The sequence below is a fragment of the Juglans regia genome, chromosome 1, assembly GCF_001411555.2.
Source record: "Juglans regia cultivar Chandler chromosome 1, Walnut 2.0, whole genome shotgun sequence".
NCBI classification, from domain to species: Eukaryota; Viridiplantae; Streptophyta; class Magnoliopsida; order Fagales; family Juglandaceae; genus Juglans; species Juglans regia.
The window spans coordinates 43,697,743-43,718,062 of NC_049901.1; the positions used below are offsets into that span (position 1 = coordinate 43,697,743).

General features: G+C 36.8%; 3 protein-coding genes across 5 annotated transcripts; 1 reads left to right on the forward strand and 2 right to left on the reverse strand.

Annotated features, from left to right (window-relative positions):
- LOC108995986 (auxin-responsive protein IAA11-like) lies at nt 1-7,303 on the forward strand. 2 transcript variants are annotated; one of them, XM_018971689.2, is made up of 5 exons: nt 1-624; nt 4,672-5,006; nt 5,578-5,713; nt 6,834-6,895; nt 6,987-7,303. In XM_018971689.2, exons 1-5 carry the CDS (start codon nt 251-253, stop codon nt 7,034-7,036), a joined length of 957 nt encoding a protein of 318 aa, XP_018827234.1. In that variant the 5' UTR covers nt 1-250; the 3' UTR covers nt 7,037-7,303. The 2 variants fall into 2 exon arrangements, with proteins under 2 accessions (XP_018827234.1, XP_018827232.1); XM_018971687.2 differs by having other exon boundaries at nt 4,669-5,006; nt 6,987-7,278.
- Nucleotides 7,304-7,423: 120 nt separating this feature from the next.
- Nucleotides 7,424-11,076, reverse strand: LOC108995985 (MDIS1-interacting receptor like kinase 1). The gene is made up of 2 exons (XM_018971686.2): nt 8,238-11,076; nt 7,424-8,002 (listed from the first exon to the last, which is right to left on the reverse strand). Exons 1-2 carry the CDS (start codon nt 10,909-10,911, stop codon nt 7,596-7,598), a joined length of 3,081 nt encoding a protein of 1,026 aa, XP_018827231.1. The 5' UTR covers nt 10,912-11,076; the 3' UTR covers nt 7,424-7,595.
- Nucleotides 11,077-13,927: 2,851 nt separating this feature from the next.
- Nucleotides 13,928-18,113, reverse strand: LOC108995904 (bifunctional TH2 protein, mitochondrial-like). 2 transcript variants are annotated; one of them, XM_018971575.2, is made up of 6 exons: nt 17,698-18,113; nt 17,496-17,604; nt 15,868-16,158; nt 15,344-15,758; nt 14,968-15,234; nt 13,928-14,701 (listed from the first exon to the last, which is right to left on the reverse strand). In XM_018971575.2, the coding sequence occupies exons 1-6, from the start codon at nt 17,904-17,906 to the stop codon at nt 14,289-14,291; spliced, it is 1,704 nt and encodes a 567-aa protein (XP_018827120.1). In that variant the 5' UTR covers nt 17,907-18,113; the 3' UTR covers nt 13,928-14,288. The 2 variants fall into 2 exon arrangements, with proteins under 2 accessions (XP_018827120.1, XP_018827119.1); XM_018971574.2 differs by having other exon boundaries at nt 13,928-14,704.
- Between the last annotated feature and the right edge of the window lie 2,207 nt (nt 18,114-20,320).

Sequence of the window (20,320 nt, forward strand, 5' to 3'; positions counted from 1 at the left end):
ACACCCACCTGGCCTTTTCTTCATTTGCTTGCTTCCTTCCTTTCCCAAATACTCACCATCAAACAGAGCCCACACGTTTCTCTTCTTCTCCCTTCGTTTCCCTCTCTATTTCCCTTTTCCTTCCTTTATCGGCCCTGCTCCTCTTAAACCCCCTTGTCCTCTTCTCTATAATCTGCTGCCTTCCTCTTAATTCTTTTTCTTTGAAAATCTTTTCTGGGTCTAGGAGCTTCTACAGGCTACAAAGATTTCAATGCAGGGTGTTGGTGGAGTGGTGTCTGGAGGAGGAGGAGGGTCTATTACTAGTGGTGTGTCGATGTCCACGGTGTCAAAGGATGACAACCTGGTCTTGTCGTCTGAGGATTCTTCTTCTTGCCTGGAAGAGTCTGAGCTTGAGCTGGGTCTTGGGTTGAGTCTTGGTGGTGGTTCTTGTAAGGCCCAACAAGGTCCAAGGGGTGGTCAATATGCTCGGTTTTTGACGGCCAAGGATTTTCCTTACGTGGTTTCTTCGTCTTCAGCTTCTTCAGCTTCATCCTCATCGTCATCCTCTTCTTTGAGCAGAGCTAATGTTTCATCTGGGACCAAGAGAAGTGCTGATTCTGTTGCTGCTGCTAATGGTGCCACGTTGTAAGATCTTTGGATTATTGGATATGCCTTTTCTTTCCTTTGTTGGAGTTTTTTTTTTTAACCCATACTGTTTAGGTTTAGTATTTTTATTGTTTCCTTAGGCTATGTGCTTTCTTCTAAATCGAGTCTAAGTTTGTTTGCTTTAATGCCTTGTTCTGTTATTCTATAGTTGCAAGCTATCTAACTTATTTGCTATCAATCAATATACTTTACTCGGCTTCTCATTTCATGACTAGGATGTTATTCTCCAATCTTCTTTTCTGACTTTGGTATATCTATCACAGATTAATTTTGTGATTGTGATTTCGAGTGTTTGGATTTGATGGATCTGATGCTGATAAGCTTACGAGGCTTTTTGCTTGCTTTTATTTTGTGTTTTTATTCCCATACCTAATCCAATTCGCATATCTGAGATTAAATATACAATTCTAATTACCCCCTACGTTGGGCATCTTTGTATCACACTGGAAGCTCTGAAGGTTCCGATTCCCTGCTCCCTTGTTTTCTAATTATCTTTGCATCTGCTTAGTAGGCCTTAATTCTCAGAAAGAGAAATGGGTCAATTGGCCCAAGATTAAGGCTTTGTATAACATTGGGTCACTGGAGAGTCTTTGCCTGCATAGATCCTAAAGTATACGTTATGGCAACCATGGGGTTTGTACCCTGCTTTTCCCTTATCCATTGGAAGACCCATGATTTCTCTTGATTGGGCTAAAAAATTGAGTAATCTAGTAAAACATATAGGAAAGTGATTAACTTATATCTCTCTTACGACTCGCTTACAACTCTATATTAAACAAAGGGTAATTTTGTAAAATTGAAATTTATTTTTAACGAAGTGGCATGCTTGCAATGATTAATTTGAAATGAACTATAAAAGAGTTGTAAGAAAGTTGTAAGTGTGTGTATGGGGGTTGGGAGTGTGTAATTTGAAAACTTTTAATAAAGCTTTAATGGGAAAATGGCTTTGGAGATATCACTTGGAGGGAGGATCATTGTGGAAGGAAATTATCGACGCTAGATATGGTGCTGCTTGGGGTGGTTGGTGTTCCAATGAAACAAGATGGGGGTATGGTGTGGGTTTATGGAAGTTTATAAGGAAGGGATGGCCTTGCTTCGAAAAACAGATTCGCTTTGTAGTTGGAGAGGGCAGTCGAATCAATTTTTGGCGGGACGTGTGGTGTGGTGATCACGCATTGGAAAGGGCTTTTCCGACTCTATCGTGTTGCAACTAATAGGGAGGCATCAGTGGCGGATATGCGGTTATTTGCTCATGGTTCTCATCGGTGGAATATTCATTTTAATAGGGATTTTCATGATTGGGAACTATCTATTGTCTCAGATTTTTTTAGTCTACTATATGTCATGGGGACTCCTACGGCACAACGTGATAGATTGAAGTGGAGGTCGAATAATCACAAGAAATGTATAGTTAAGGCGTATTATAACATTTTGTTAACACAGGATCATAATCCGTTCCCCTGGAATAATGTTTGGAGGTCTCGTGTGCCTTCTAAAGTAGCATTTTTTGTATGAAATGCCGTTCTTGGGAAGACCTTGACCACGGACAATCTGAGGAACAGAGGATGTGTAGTGATGTATTGGTGTTGCATGTGTAAAAAGAATAGAGAATCTGTGGACCATCTCTTACTAAATTGTGAGGTAACAAGTGCGTTGTGGGATGAGATATTTCAAAGGGTTGTTGTTGCTTGGGTTATGCCTTTGAGGGTGGTGGAATTGTTGGGTTGTTGGAGGAAGATGCAAGGCTGTCAGCAAGTGGCAGCAGTGTGGAAGATGATCCCGTTGTGCATCATGTGTTGTATTTGGACGGAAAGGAATGCATGCTGCTTTGAAGATAAGGAACGCACAATAATTTTGCTGAAAAATTTCTTTCTTGACACCTTAATGCTTTGGTTTTCTGCTATTGTATTAAATGGGGACAATGTCCATGATTTCTTGTTTTTAATTTATCGCTCTTAGAATGTTTTTAGGTGTTCTTCTGTATGCTTCTTGTGTACATGGGCTATGCCTATTTCATTCATATCAATAATATTATTTCTTACTTATAAAAAAAAAAAAAAGTTTTAAGTGTATCATTCCTCAAAAATTTATTCCCCAATTGTCACCCAAAACAACCATCAAAGAGTCAAACACAAGCCCAGTCTTCTTCTCTTTCACGTTGGAATGGGAACATTTAATCATGCCTACAAATATCGACAATCTCAGGGTGAAGTTGCCCTCACTGCCCCACCAAATATGACTGCAATTTGATCTTACACGAACTTGCTTTCAAATGCAACCTTGTCCAAAGCTTCCTTAATAGGCAGTTATTGCTGTACTTTGAGCGATCTGGTGTCATTGACTTATTTTATTGTTGGTTTATTGCCAAAATAGCACACAATTGACTTTCTATTTCTTGGTTAACTTATACTGTTAGGATGTACAAAAGTTCTCCTTTAGACCAATAGTGTATAATTTCACAGCACCGTTGTCCTGGCTGCAGTTGTTGCATGCATGTATTTGACTTGAATCAATTTGTTAGCAGAACTAACGGTTTGCTGGAAAGGTTTTGTAAAGTTTGTGGTTTTGACAGTGTCAGGATTGGTCCACCCTGTTTGACAAGTTGGGAGTAGGTGGTTTTTTGTTGTTGTTTGAGATGTTTTCCTACTTATCTATGGTAGGTTTTAGGCAGTATCATGCCTATTCCATAGGAGCAGTGGCGGACCCACGTTAGACTTGAGGGGGGCCATGGCCCCCCCAAAACTTTTTGAAAACACAATATACCCCTAGATTTTATACATAATTCTATAAATATAGAAAATGGACTCCCCCCAAAAAATTATAATCTCCATATGCTCTCTAAAACTTTCCAAGATTTTAATATACCTAAAAATGCCTCTCTCTAGTTTTTTTTCTTATATTCCCAAAATTCTATTTAATTTCTATATATTATTTATTTTCAAGGATGTGGCCTCTTCAAAATTAAACTTAAAACTAAGTTTAGGAGAAATAATAAGCTTATTAATATGGATCCCAAAATTTGTTGTTATACAATATTAGGCTTCTTAATATGAAATCCAAAGTGAAAATATAAGAAAAATTATTTAAGGTTGATGATCTATATGAAAAATAGTTGCGAGATTTTATCCTCTAGACTTCATTGAGTAAGAAAAGAATTTATTTAAACTTTCATTTATAGCATTATATATTTAATGTGATACGAAAATATTTAGATTTTGCATGAAATCTAATAAAGTAGCTTACATACTAGAATAAAAGATGACATTCTAAAAGATCTCTTGATAGTTTATATGAAGAAAATAAATTCTAAATATTTCATTACAAAATTAACAATGGATGAATATTATTCCATGAAACATTATCGTCAAAATCTGAAACATGTTACTCTTTACATAATATATGTACATATATTAAGTTGTGTTTTTATAATTTTATTTCTACATGTACGTAGGAAATTACCGAGATATACTTTTATATGTAGTTATGATTTTATGATTTTTCAATCTCTTTTAATTTACATAAGAGAAATGATGTTGGCAGTCCTAGGATGTGCAAGTCCCGCCCACTACCTTTGAAAAAAGTAGGTAAATCTATAACTCACATGAAAAAATTATTTTTTAACGGTGGACGTCACTCTTTTTTCAAAGGAAGTGCATAGTGCTTGCTCGCCTATAACTGTATCTATTATTACTCTTCACATAAATGTGTCACACAGTAGAGTTGGCCCCCCCTCAACACAATTGCTGGTTCCGCCACTGCATAGGAGCCTATTGCTTGTTGGTGCCATAGCTGGTTGGTGTCTGCCATCATTTTTGGGATCTAATCATATCTTTAAGAATCATAAAAATCTCACCATGTGCGAACAGTTCATTCTTCATAATTGTTCTGGTATCGATATTTTGTTGACTTTGGATCTTTCTGATTGTGCTACAACTTATTGATTTTGGTGATTGCATTTCAACAACCTATTTATATTAGTTTCATTTTCTTCACTGATGGATTCTTCTTTTTAAATTCTTAAAGCAGTCAGGTTGTGGGATGGCCTCCTGTAAGAGCATATAGAATGAATAGCATGGTCAGCCAAACAAAATTACCAGTCACTGAAGTATTCAACTCACTTGTTGGGAAAAGTAGAAACAGTAATACTACAGTTGGAAAAGAAGCTAAAAATGGCTGTAACAAGAGCAATGTTAATGCTAAAGTGAAGGGACACTCAAGAAGCTCTCTGTTTGTGAAGGTGAATATGGATGGAACTCCTATTGGAAGGAAGGTTGATCTGAGCGCACACAGTTGCTATGGAACCTTGACACAAAAACTGGAGGATATGTTTCAGACATCATCTACAATGATGAATTCAATACGTGAGTGTTTTTATACCTTGTATTTTGAGTTTCAGATGAAGAGTAAAGAACCCTTTTCATTTTATGGTTTCAAAAGACAGGTCTCTCGGCAAAATGAATCTCTAATTGATCTAAGATGAGACTGAAAAAAGAAAGTATTGCATGGGTTGTTAAATCTTTGATCATTAATGAGAGTTATTGTGTATTAATTTACTTGTTTAATGAGCAAAGGTTTTGGGCTGTAGTTAAAACTTTGGCAGGAGCTTCTGTCCAAATTAAAAACGGATTCCTACTTCTCAAAAAATAAATTAAGAGAAAATAACAAAGGATTCCTAAATTTTGCAGCCTTTTGCCAAAAGTATGGCAATAAATTTTGGATTTCATGTAGGAACAATCAAAAGTGTTCTAAATTTTGAAACAATGAAAACTTAGGATAATTTAGGATTAAAGAAAATTTTGAAATATAAGAAATTCCAATGCATGAAAGCCTTCATCATTGTTATCTAGATGATCAAGTTTGTGTTTATAGGCATGAAGCAGAAGCGTGCTTATTTTATTTTAATGAGTGGTGGTGGCTCCAATCTGTGACTAGGATCAAGAGGAGAGGAACATGACATGATGGTAGAAGCAACAAGACCATCAAGATTGCTGGATGGATCTTCTGAATTTGTGCTCACATACGAAGACAGAGAGGGTGACTGGATGCTTGTTGGAGATGTTCCTTGGGGGTATGTCTAATATGTTCGTTATAAACTGATCACTTTATTTATTTGGCCTAAGAAATTGCCTTCAGGGGGATAGGTTTCTGGCTAATGTGATTTTGTTATGTTCCACTACCACTTAAGTTGTAAGTAGGTGTTGCCTTGGCATTGCCTATTTACCACAGCCATAATGCAGCTAGTGGCTGCTTTAGTAATATGACAATAACTGTACATAATTTTAACTCGTGAACTGGAGTTGTTTAATAGTAACATGCAAGATTGGGATGCAAATTACTTGAAGGTATTGATCTCATTGAATTATTTGGCAAAGGGCATGTTCAATTTGTATATATCTTGATTGAAAGTTGCTATTGATAATCTATCTTCTAGGCTTCATGTGCGGATATTCTAGGTTTCATCCAAGGATTTATGTTCCATGACAAATGAAGGAATAGAGAATGTAGAGACATAGATAGGGGAAATCTAGGGGTTGGCTCAAGTGGTAAGTACCTTGTTCTAGGTGGTATGCTTCCTCAATGGCTAAGGTTCGAACCTTTGGGTGCAAACAATTTCTAGGTTCAGCTTTCTATGATGTAACTAGGTGTCTCTTTTGCATACTTTCTGTGTACATGGGCTTTGCTTAGTTTTGATCAATGAAATTTCTTATAAAAAAAAAAAAAACAATTTCTAGGTCCATCGGATTGGGGGAATTTCCCCTCGAATTACAAGGTGCACTTGCAAGAAACTTTTTGCCGAGGGCCTGAGCACCACTGGACTTTGTTGTCGGATACCCAGTGCCATTAAAAAAAAAGAACTACTACATACATAAAGAGATTACACGAATTAAACTCACAAACTGATGTGATTTCATGAGATCCATTAGATCTACTTTACAATAAAAGTAACTTTACAATCAGATGTACCACATCAATTTATGAGTTTAGTTTTGTGTAATCTCTTATTATCTAAAGTATTTTCCTAAAAAAAAGGACTAGGGGAAAAATGAAAAAACAAATACATGAATAAAGCGAGGCAGAGAATGCACTACCGGCGAATGAGTCTTTATTCTCTACTATTTGGTCCTTGTTACAAGTCATTATCTGTTCTGGTTGTAATAATTTTTCTTTGATTCTTAAATTGCTTTCAGGATGTTCATTACCTCCGTGAGGAGGCTAAGAATTATGAGGACATCTGAAGCTAATGGACTTGGTAAGTAGAGACTGCAATCAACAATAAGGTTGACATTTGGAAGCTGCACTTTCACTTGATACCATCCTGTTAAAATAAACTCTTAACGCAGCTCCAAGGTCAGAGGAAACGAATGGGAGGCAAAGAACCAAGCCCATCTAGACCTGGTTTTGGAAACTTCAGCAACAAGCGAGATTTGGCTTGAAACTCGAAAGTGATATAACAAAAGAGAGAGGATACTGCGTAGTAAAAGCGTTTTGAAAAGTAATGGTTGATCCACGGCTCCTGTTTGTTTTGGTTTTCTCTTTATCAAATATGTATATACATAATTTTTTTATTCAATATTTTACCATTATATATACGCATGCACAGTTCAGTAAAATATTGCTTGTTTGTGCTGTCAATGTGAGTGTTTCAATGCTTTTGTTCTGCTTTTCTGCACGCTTGAATGGGCTTGTTTTAATTTCCTTTTCGTTTCTTCTACTGGAGATATTTTATACAAACATACTCGAAGGTGGACAAAAACAACTCAATAATGACAAAGTTGAATTCTCGAAAGTGATGCTTTATTTGCAAGAAAATCGTGATTTGATATAGCCTTTCAGTCTTCTGGACACCGATGTGAAACTGTGATTACAAACATTAACAAGAGAAGAATCTACATACAAAAGAACAACTTTTAACAAAATGACAGCTGAGGGGGAGGAACTCAATTTTGTTCTTAGAGCAGGCCGTTTACAGGCGATGTGCTAAAGACTGGCTTCTCTTTGTTAGTTGTACATCCATCATTGTTGCTACTGCTTTTTCTCCGTGGCTTTGCCTCTCCTAGCATTGTCAGCACATCCCTCATGGAGGGTCTGTCCCTTGGGAGTTTGGCTGTGCAAAGAAGAGCTATTCGAAGGACTAAGAGCATCTCTTCTTGAACATGCTTGCAGTTTCCTACATTGGGGTCTAGTGCTGCTTCTAATGATTTGTTGTCTCTAACTTTCCTTCTTATCCACTCAACAATGTCCACAGACTCTCCAAACTCGGGATCTAATGGTCGCTTTCCGGTGAGAAGCTCCAGTAGAACCACTCCAAAGCTGTATATGTCGATCTTTTCATCGACCTTCAAGGTGTATCCGTACTCTGCAATGGAAGCATAAAAATTACAGAATCGCTAGAGATCAGACATATTCAAGTTTCTTTTTGTAATCTTTTATAGAATGAACTCGTAATGATGACTATCTTGTTATCCAAACCATTTAATCTGCTTTCTCATCTTGAAGTGCTTAGAAATTCACAGATCAATAGTGCACCTTGATTGGTTAAAGAGAGGAAAACAAAATCAGAATCAATTTGGCTAAAAGATATAGTAACTGACCTGGAGCTATGTATCCGTATGATCCAGCCACCACTGAAACTGTCTCATTCTTCCGGATCATCATCCTTGCCAACCCAAAGTCGGCAATCCTTGCCTCAAGATTTGCATCAAGCAGAATGTTATTTGACTTGATGTCTCGATGGATGACCGGTGGGTGACAATCGTGGTGGAGATAAGCAAGCCCTTGTGCAACTCCAAGTGCTATGTTATACCTAGAAACCCAATCTACAAGCAACCTTCCTGCTTGTTTGCCATGCAAGGCTTCCCCAAGGTTGCCACTTTGCATAAACTCATATATTATCATTACATTAGTGTCGTTATGGAGAAATCCTAATAATCGAACAATATTTCGATGCCTTAGCCTTCCCAGGAGATTCACCTCTCCAACAAGATCATTTCTGCTTCCAGTTTCAATATCAGCTTTATCAGCTTCAGATCTCCACAACTTTTTGACTGCCACAACGGTATTTAGTCGAGGCAGCTCAGCCTTATAGACAGTCCCAGCTGCTCCCATACCAATTACATTTGATTCCTTGATGCAAGCCAGAATGTCAGCAGTTGTGAAACCGAGCCTCTGGAATGCCATTAATCTCCATGGCCACTCCCCATTTCTTGTTTCATATCTTTCTTCGAAGCAACTTCCGTTTGAATACAACCTTTTGTACAGAGTTCGAGCACCAAAGAGAGCACATAAAATTGCTAAAAATGATGAAATTCCAATGATCCATCCAGCAATAATGTGCTTTGCGTGCAAACTCCCATGTCTTGATGCGAATGCAGAGTTTCCATCGCATGGAGGGAGTACGCCACCACAGAGACCAGCATTTCCCACAAGATCATCTGGGTTTATAGTTCTTAGTAAACCATTTGTTGGAACAGCACCTTGTAGCTTGTTGTATGAAACGTTGAGCATTTCTAAGGCCGGAGTTATCCCAAAATCTTCTGGTATTCCACCAGTAAGAGAGTTGTTGGATAGATCGAGAGTGGCCAAAGTCGGCATCATGGCAATTTCTTTTGGGATTTGTCCTGTCAGTTGGTTGTTCCTGAGATTCAAAACTACCAATTTCTGACATGAAGCAATGCTTGCTGGAATGATTCCAGAGAAATGGTTCAATGAGAGATCAAGCACAGAAAGTGAAGGCCCATCCTGGAATTGGTCAGGGATTTTACCTTCCAAGTTATTGTTTGAAGCTATGAAGGTTTGCAGTTTTGGAATCGAAAGAATAGTGGGAGGAAGCAAAGAATAGAGGCGGTTTCTAGAGAAGTCAATGAAAGAAAGCGATGTAGAAGAACCAATATCATCTGGGATCTGACCAGTGAGACTATTATTTGCTAATTCTAACCTGTCAAGCTTTCCGAGTTTTCCAAGACCTCCTGGAATTGTCCCAGACAGAAGATTATTCTGCGCTCGAACCCGGACAAGTGACAGACATGCTGATAAGGCAGCAGGAATTGGCCCCGAGAAGGCATTGTTGAAAAGAATGAGCTTTGTGAGATTGCCCCCACTGCACAAGGTTGCTGGAATCTCCCCAGAGAGTGCATTGGAGGAGACGTCCAGCAACTGCAATGGCGAATTATTGCCAAGATCACTTGGCAATGGCCCCGAAAAAGAATTATTCCACAGCTCAAGAACCCGTAATTGAGTCAGCCCTCCCAGACCAGTAGGAACTGAACCCGACAATCGATTGCACTTTAGATCCAAGAGCTGCAAATTCTTCAGCTCACCTATCTCAGCTGGAATTTCCCCTGATAACAAGTTATCAGAGAAATCCAATAAAGTTAATGCAGTGATGTTGCCTATAGCTTGTGGAATGCTGCCTTGAAGATTGTTCCCATACAAGTATACTGTCTCTAGTAGCTTTAACCTCCCCAATTCAGCTGGAATCTTGCCACCAATATTGCCAGATGCCAAATCAAGATACTTGAGATTGGTCAGATTTCCAAACTCCACCGGGATTTCGCCTTCAAACTCATTATACCCAGAAATAATCTTCTCCAGTGATGAAAGTTGCCCAAGTTCTCCAGGGATTTTGCCTGTGAGGTTATTCCCAGAGAGGCCAAGAAACTTTAACTTCTGCAAATTCTTTAAGGACTTTGGAATTGACCCTTCGAAGAAATTCCCTCTAAGATCCAGGCTCTCCAGGGAAGTAGCATTTCCAAGATCCTCAGGAAGAAAACCCGAGAAATCGTTGCTTGAAGCATTCAAGGTTATAAGACGAGCCGCACTTCCTAGGCCTCCTGGGAAGCCTCCAACAAAGGAATTCTGGCTTAGATCAAGGCTCCTTAATGCTGTGAGATTGGAAAGGGATTTGGGCAATGACGACGAAAACCCATTGCAGCACAAGTTGAGAGAAGTGAGACTTTTCAGCCGTTGGATGTCATCCGATACAAGGCCGCTGATATTCATGTGGGAAAGATCTAGCTTCTCAACATTGCCATTGGAGTTGCACCACACTCCAGTCCAGTTACAGTGGGCTGCATGGTCTGACAATTTCCAATCTCGAAGGCTATCTAAAGGATCAACAAGACCCGCTTTTATCGAGAGTAGAACACTCACTTCATCCTCATCAGCTGCAGCAGCAATACCGAAACAGCAGCAAACAATGTAAAAACAATAAAAGAACAAGAACAAGAACCACAACTGGGGTTTCAGTTGCATCTCGTTCTTCTTCATTTTTTCTTGTTTAGTTTATCAGTTTGCCACCATTTTCATTGGCTAAGAAAGCTAGCTAGCTAGAATGAAAGATGGCCGAGTTGAGCGAGTTTTATTTATATGTGCGAGATCACTCAGTATAAGTGTTCATTCTGTGAAGAAATAGACAACAGTAGTAATGGTAAGAAGACTGATTAATGCAGATGGGTTGGTATATAAATATTAATAAAACTAAATGATTAGTTCCTATTTTTATCTTTGAGGGCTCGTGAGGTCTTGGGTACTACAACAGCTGTTAATCAGCGAGTAATGACGAGAAAGTTTGGAGTTATTGGAAGTTCTTCCGACATTAAACATGGGGATGGAATGTATTCTTACAAATGGTGGCATTGTTTCTTCTTCTATTTCTTTCTTTCTTTCATAATAGTCAACTTGAGTGAGTCTGCACAATGTGCTAGCTTCTGGTTCATTTTATTATTTATTCCACCACTAATATATTTATTTCTCTTTTGCTCTATTATTAGCCTGGAAAAACAAAAAAGCTATGATGAAATAAAGTTAAGCATCCGTTTGGTTGGTGAAAGTGTTGCATATCATCTCATATTATCGTTACAATTTTTTTAAAAATTTAAAACAATAATAATATTAAAAATAATATTTTAATAATATTTTATTTAATTTTAATATTTTTTTTAATTCTTCTCATCTTATCTCACTATTGAGGGTATCTGTATTATGAGTATGTACTGTGTATATATATATGATACTGTTCCATGGTGTAATTGAGCTTCATGTGCCATGCCTTATCACTCAGCTTTTGTGGGTCCAAAGAAAAGAAAAAAAGAAAGATAAGATTTGATTTTAGGAAGGGATAACTCATGACATGTCAAATCTATCATTACTTGGTTATTAATTAAGAATCACCATGTAGTTCAAGGGTTAATAATAGCCAGATTTTGCTTTTCAGCAGATTGAAAAGGAAAAAAAGGGACAGACTTGGGGCATTCACCGAATAAATTACAGTTAAAATCTCTGATATTATTATTTTAGAAAAAAAAAAAAAAAAAAAGGATTTCTTTAAGCTGCAGCTTACACGAGTGTGAAAGTGGAACTCAAACCCTGCATGCTCAAAATGATTTAAGACTTGGAAACTGGTAAAGGGTAACTTCTAAGTATGACAAAGATTCAGAAATGATGCTTAAGGTGGACCCACAATCACCTAATCATGAAGCGTAAAGATTAAGAGGTGTGGGATTTCAACACAGCCAGAACATTGATCATGTTCATGTGATCATAAACCTAAAATCAAAATCAGACCCATGTGATAAGGGGAATTAGTTCATTAGATTATACAAAAGAAACCATAAATAATTCTCTTAAAACTTGTATATTAATTCCACAAGAAAGAAAGGAAAAACAAAAAAAAAATTGCGTAGACAACATCGATCTAGGATGGAAAAGTACACATCGACCTGTAAAATATTTTAAGAGAAACCCAAGTTGGGGACACTAATCATCCACTTAATGGTTAATTGGCCTTAATAGCTTAGTGGGCAGGTTAGTTATCAGCTATATGATTGAGATCAGGAAGGAATCTTTCCATGTTATTAAGGTGACCATAAAAGAAAAAAAACAAAGACAAAACTCTTATATTTTGAAATGATACATTGAAATGGGTGGGCCACACCAAATGTTTATTAATGAATTGAAGCATCCTAAAAAAGCTCACAATTTCCCTTTGAAAAGAACAAATTCTCTTTCCCCATGGTTTCTTTTCTCCAAATAGGAATAAACCATCAAAGAAAAACAAAGCAGTGTTAGAGGGAGATCATGAAATCTACCCATAAGTACTTAAAACATCAAAACTCAAAAGGGAGTCATGTTCACATATAAAAATATAAATTAAAAGAAAAAAAAATAGAAAAGAGAAGGAAATAGAAGAAAGTAATGCATATCAATCATGGATCTGATGAGCCCACCAACTGCTATTCGTCTCAGAAAAAAAAGACTAATATTTAATTTTTATCTTGTCTTCTATTTTCACATGCACACATGTGGACCTGCTGGATTGAAAACATAAAAATAAAAAATAAAAATAAAAAACTAAATCGGGTGAAATTGTGCACTTTTAATTAATATATTATTTATCCACTATAGTGGTAGCGATATGGGTATTAGAAAATTAGAAGATATTGGAAAAGGCAGCCATGTGGAAACAGCGCCAGGCAGCTTCCTCGGGTTGGGTTGGGAAGAACATCCTTCTCTCCCGACTTCTCTCCCTCTTATTGGAGAAAAGGTGATGGCAAGGGCAAAGCTTATTTACGTGCCTCCACATGGCTTTATGCCCACTCTTTCCACATCGTGAACACCCACATGCAATGCATGTACTATGTATTTCCAATTTTGGACCCCACTCATACATCTGGGACCTACCTTAAAAGAGACGACAAATCTGACCAATACTTCTTTTTTCAAAATAAATAAATAAATAGATAATAATAAAATCTCATTTATTTTGGTTTTGGTGGGCTTACGGCCCAAAGCAATTGAACATTTTCTGGGCAATGGATCTGTATGTTATGGGCTAAGAAAACAGAGAGCTCATCCTAATCTCGGAAAGACTGTTGATTAGGCAATCTTTTTTCGAGGCATCCCAAATAAAGAGTTGAATCTGAAATTGCCATTTAACATCACCCAAGTTACAGACAGCAGTACCAGTAATCTTGAATCTTGATACATACCAGCAAGTTTACACATCTCAAATAAATATAATTTAGACCCACTCAGAAATCGAAATGGAAAATGATTTACGCACAATATTTTTCACAATATTTTACACAACAATGTTTTAAATGATGAGTATTTTTATAAAACATCTTATAAAAGTAATATCATTTTACAAAAAATACTCTCATCTTATAATATTATTGTGAAATGTGTTGTGTGTATATCATTACTCTTCAGAAATATTAGCACAAATATTGACAGATCTCTTACTCTGGCTTCCAACAAAGTTGCCACTGAAAACTTTAACATGATTGATGGACAAGTTTGAAACTTCAAAGTCATATACAACAATGACAAAAAAAAAAAAAAAAAATTCAAGAAAAGCTGAACATGGATACATTTGATTAATGAATTGAATAGAGACTGGCTGTTTTGCGTAACTTGACTATACCTAGCATTACTGCAATATTTTTTTTTTTTTCAACTATAGTCACACTTCTGTATATTTCTGGGTGGCAGACCCTGAAGAAAAAAAGAATAAGGGCCGACCCGTGGTCCTTGAATAAAAGTAGCCACCACTTGTACTCTACATATGTCCTAATGTGTAAAGAATTCCATTTTGGAGTTTTTTTTTTTTTTTTTTTTTTAACAAATGAGAAGACACGAGGTACTTACGATCCCAAAATGAACGCATGTATCTCAGCCCAACTCGAGACGGTGTAAAGAATGCCAGATAGCCCTTTCCAATTGCACGAGCCATCTTTGACAAGTTCTCTCTGCTTCTTCACCAAACCAGTGAACAATGGAACAAAAGAGACACCAAAATGATCTCCCAGCCTCCTTAAGCTTGAACTTGAACCAATTACAATACCTATATCTGCTTGAAGCAGGCAAAGCAAGTCCCCCACTGAACCTCCGATGTAAACTGTCAAGTGCTTGCCTTCGCTGTTGCACTCATTTAGGATGTCATTGAAGTCTTGAAGCTTTTCCATGGGAGACTCCACCTTCATAACAATGTCACCCGTAGTCACAGATTCTTCATAAGTAAGCTCGTTTGCATGTACTTTTAATTCGTCTAGATCCCCTGCTGGGTGAAATAGAAAAGGAATAAAAATCATCTATGCCAACACAAAAGAAGAAAAGGAAAGACACAGAAAAAGGAGAAAGAGGACGTTCATATCAATAAGCCTACTTTACCAAATGAATCTGAGGGGGGATTGAGCAGATCAATATATATTTCGTTTTTTCTTTTGAGGTTCTTTTGACATAATAACATTTCTTCACATCTTATACATGGGACTATCTCTACACAGTGAAACTTCATACACAGTGAAACTTCAAAAATTATACCTGATGAAAAAGCTGACCTAATGAGATCACCACACCAACTGTATGAAAGCACATGAACTACAGTTTTCAGAGTATCATTTTTCACAATCTTCTGAAAGAATCCTCTACAACCTTCCTGAAGAATGAGACGCTGCCCAGCCCGTTTTATGTCCTCTAGATGTAAACCTTTCAGTACTCCTGAATTAACCACCCTTGTATTTGCTCTTTTCTCAAACTCCGCAACTTGTTCAAGGGCTTTATTCAAACCTTCATAGTTGAATTTTTCCACTAGAAAGACACACAACAGTAAAGTTATTATTTGATAACTTTTGAAAAGTCTTCGGCATATTGCACTCAAACTAGAAGCCAGATATCAAGAAGTAATCAGTTATCAAACCTTTTCTGCTATCCATGATACTCTCTATGCATTGTTCAAACTCCTCAGTATATTGGGTGGAAAGAACACCCCATGTGCTCCTCAGGTCAGCCGATGACATACGAGCAAGTTGGGTTTCGGATCCATCTGAGTTGGCCTTTGGTGCTGTTATAATTGCAATCTCTGCTAATATAGCAGAGGAATCAAAAGCAGTGCATGTTAAGTCAAAGTCACAAAATATGGTAAGACGACGTTCTGCAGGGTCAAGCACACGAGCCAAAGGAACTATAGTTTGCTGAGAGATTGGTTGAGTAGCAAAAAAATCTACTTCAAGTTTAATAGCTTGATAATAAAGCTTCTCTATGACTTTAAGCTCTTCCCCTGTCAACGAAATGCTAAGTTTATCCACCATGTCTTCGACTTGCAAAGCAAATTCCTGAATCGAGAAAGAAGATTACAGGAGCTAATGACATATATTTGCCCTGTAGTTTCAGCACATACAGAGCAAAAAGGTACAAAAAAGTGCAGATGATAAGACCACAAACCTCATAAGTTTTCGAAGAATAACTGTCCAACCATTTCTTGTAAATGTGACTGTTATCAGCTGGAACTAGAACTGCTTGTATCTCTCTACTTATAGAGGAATAGAGCCTCATACATGGTGCAATAGCACCAAGAATATAAGCAGCAACTTTTGTTCTCTCAAAAGGAGTTGCAATTCTACCAGGGACATTTTCTCCTTGAACTCTCCCAGAGGCTGCTGCCATTAAGAAATCTGTGTATTTGACTGTTGCATCGCTGGAAACTTTCTCATCCGGGAGTTCAAAGCCCCATTCCTGCAAATAAGTACACTGAAAATGATAGCCAGCAAGGAAATGAAATACAGGTAACAAAAAAGCATTCCAAAGAAAGATTGGCGTTCAGCATTTCTCTACCCTAGTGATAACCGGCCTAAGAGAAAAACAAAGCCCATGCAATACCCACGTTACAAAGGGGAAAAAAGGAGAGGGGAAGGCGTCCCAGATGCTAATGGTAGAAAGATTGCCTGTGGATATTGGCCGATCAACATAACCCTCATCCTACTAACATGAAGAAAACTTGCTCCCACTAATTCCATCACCACCAAAATGTAATACAAGGATAAGGATTTAGTTCATAGTGTATCAAGAAACAGTCAACCTGACAAAGATCAACGCAAGAATAACACTTGCATTCATTGATTGGTTCATAATCGACAGCTAGATATAGACATAGATGTCATGCCAATTCATTTCATATGTCATACCGCCACTGATTCTTTTATTTATGAGATAAGTAATATGATGACTGCTGTAACTCAATCACATACAATGATAGTGGAAGTGAAAATAATAATCATAATCAAAGCTGTGGTGGAAGTGAAAATAATAATCATAATCAAAGCTATTATAGAAATCATCATCGAGCGTGACTTAAAAGATCACATTGATATATTTCACTGACCATCGAAGAATCATATGTATTTTTCTGTGTATAAAAATACTAAAAGGGAAATTTTGCGTAATGGGGAAACTAATAAAATCCAATTGATGGTTCATTAAAACCCTGGGTATGGGAAAAGCAAAACAGCAAAATATTCAGCATCAAGAAACAAGCATGAACAGAAAAAATAAAATAGTCAGAAATGCATAACGACCGAGTCCAATTCCAAGTTATGCCTAGTTAAACAAGTATGAGAGGGATCGATAAATCTCCAATTACTTCCCTAATACTCCATTTTTTTCCCTATCTGATCAAGTGGGGGAGGCAAAAAGGAGAAGAAGAAGATGTTTAGTCGAGGATAATTTGTTTGCTTCTTTAGTCTCAGATTTCTCGGAGCAAGACAAAATCTAATCTTCCTTTTCTCCCTTTTTTTTTTCCCCTCTGATTAGGTGCACATGCAGAGAAGGAAAAAAGAAGAAGAAGCAGGAGTCTTATAGAGAATTAATTTTCTTCTTTTGGCTCAGTTTTCTATGCAGGCAAACAGGACCTAAGATCGTGCCATGAATGGATAACACGGCGAAGTTATAAAATTAACTTAAAATATGTTTTGCTAAGTAAATTTAACTTAAAAAGATAAGGTGTAAAGAAAGAAATGAAGAAAAGAAATGGAGACAGAAAAAGATGTTTATTTGGTAAAGTAAATTAAGCATACTCGAACAAGAGTATCGTGCGATTTAAGCCTCTGCACGACGCGTTTCCTCAAGTCACGTATTCCGCTCTTGTCGTCATCATCGTCCGCGCAATCCTCCGCCAGCTCATACCTGCAATCCAAAATCATCAGATTCCGAATACAACATTTAAATATATATATATATATATATATATATATGTATTATGATCGTGAAAGGGCTTACGCCAGAGCGAAGGCTTTGAGAAAGTGGACGTCCTGGGAGACAAAATGGAGGAAAGCGTTGGAGTTCAGGTCACCGGAGGCCAAGCAAAGGACGAAGGGCGAGTAGAGAGCGAACACGGAGTCGCTTCGGAACTTGATCCAGAACGGCCTCGCAATTGCTCCTTCGTCGACGACCACCGACGTCGGCCCCGGCCCTGGCCCCCCTAGCATCCCTGTTCCTCTCAACAACGCCGTTTCCGCGATCACTGACAGCGAGCTGAAGACGATCCTCCAAATTCCAAAGCTTCAGAAAATCACCGGCCGTAAGAAGAATGGACGCGTTAACTAACACACTCGCGGTTTTAGAGAGAGAGCGTTAGTTTGGTGAAATGGATTTGATTTTTCACGTTTTCGGCTTTTATACGATTCCAATTTTGCGGGAAAATAGAGAGAGAGAGAGAGAGAGAGAGAGGGGCCGGCGGTCAACTAGGAAGGCTGACCGTGAAAGTGGGAAGAGAAGGAGGGGAGAGATTGACAAATTGGGTAATTTGTAAGATTTGGAGGGTATGTATGTCCGAGTGGTTCCAACACGTAGGACAGTGGGCCCACTGGATTGCTGATTAGGATAAAGTGCGTACGGCGTGGACGATGTATACATGAACGGGCCACGTACGTGGGCTCTGGGATGATGAATGCTTTTTTCTGACTTTAATGCTCAAATACAAATCAATGAAATCATACAACTACGTGCGAACTATTCTAAGTTTTTCAAAGGTCAATTTGCTATAAATATAATTACTTATAAGGGTTTTAGGATTTATTCAAATGATTTGATGTAATGAGAAAGAATAATAATCTAAAAGAAAATTAACATGACTTAATGCGGTATATTATATTTATTTTATAATAAAAATAATTGTACAATCTGATGTATCATATTAAATTACGTCAATTTAAAAATTTACATTTATGGTCAAAACGTTTCTCTAAAATTAGTACTTAAATTGCAACACAAAAATTGAATGGATTTAATATATTAAATCAATTGACATATATTAAATTTAATATATTTTTTAAGAAGATAAAGGTATCCTAATTTTATTGATATTTCTCACTTATGACGGATGAATACTGTATACAAAAAAGGAACTCGAGGGTTAGATGGAATCCCAAAACCAAATTCCTAATTATATAGTAATTAATATCTAGTCCTTCATAGGGTTAAAATGAGAAAATATTTGTTGTTTTTCTAATTCCTTCTCAAAGTTTTAATAAATCATTCTCTTAATTAACAGCATTTAACCAAATTTATTCATTTATAAACTAATAAATTTATTCTTGTCGTCCCCAATTTGGATAAATCAATATTTCTTTCTTTATTTTTATTTTTTAAATAGACATCTTCCAATTGTGAGATTAAGCAAAATAGTAGTCCAAACTTGAGTTCCCTTTTTTTATTTTAATAATTTTGACATAAATTAAAGATCTAGGTTAAAAGGTTTAGTGAATAGATAAATTCTACTCATTAGCTACTATTCACTCTTACACCCCACACCTACAGCTTTTTATTTTTTATTTTTGTCATAAAGTGTGAGTTTTTTTTATAAAATAGATAAAGAAAATTTAGAGTTTCAATCTCCATTTTTTTTTTTTTTTTTTTGTGGCCGCTTTTTAAATTTAAATATATATTTTTATGTTGGTTTATTTTTAATAAATATGTGTCATTACGTGATAGTGCCAAGTCAAGAAGACCATCTGAAGAGAAATTGCAGATGGCCTACTTGCCGTGCTCATTCGAGGGGATATGAATCCGCCGCGTATGTAGTTGGAAGGGCGTATAGATAATCTTACCACATCATAATGTAGAGTGCAATATTCGATGCATGAGTGCTTAATGGTGCACACGCAGAAAACGCACGTATTCATATGTAAGATGAAAGGGAACCATCAAAAGTTAGTAAGCTTTGAAGTTGTCTTTATCAGTCCATTTTTCTTCAATTTTTCGCCAAATTATTAACTTAGAATTAATGGCATAGTTTTTGAAATAATTTTGTTGAATAAGGTTTTTGGAAAAAAAGTAATGCTACCTGCAGTCGTAAAGTGCATAAACATTGTACAGTCATTTTGAAAAAAATAGAGTTTATTATTAAAAAATTATTATTTTTTCATATGAATCTTGTATTTATTTATTTATTTTTTAAGTGATTGCATGACGCTTGCGCACTCACAACTGTAACTATCATAATACCTCAACTTTTATGATTTTTTTTAGACAAGGTCACTATCTATAATTAATTTGAATAGTTTATCCTTAAACATGGAGAAGAAAACTAGGATAAAAAGATAGAAATAATGAATGAAGAAATGAAGATCACTTGTATTAGGAGGAAGGGGGAGGGGAGGACCACATCATCCCCAATTGCCACTTAAGGGCTCGTTTGTTTTCAGAGATGAGATGAGATGAGTTGAGATTAAAGTTAAAAAGTTGAATAAAATATTGTTAAAATATATTTTTTAATATTATTATTGTTTTGAGATTTGAAAAAGTTGAATTATTTATTTTATTTTATATAGAAATTTGAGAAAGTTGTAATGATGAGGTGAAATAAGATGAGATGAGATGAGATGTTTTTGAAAAACAAACA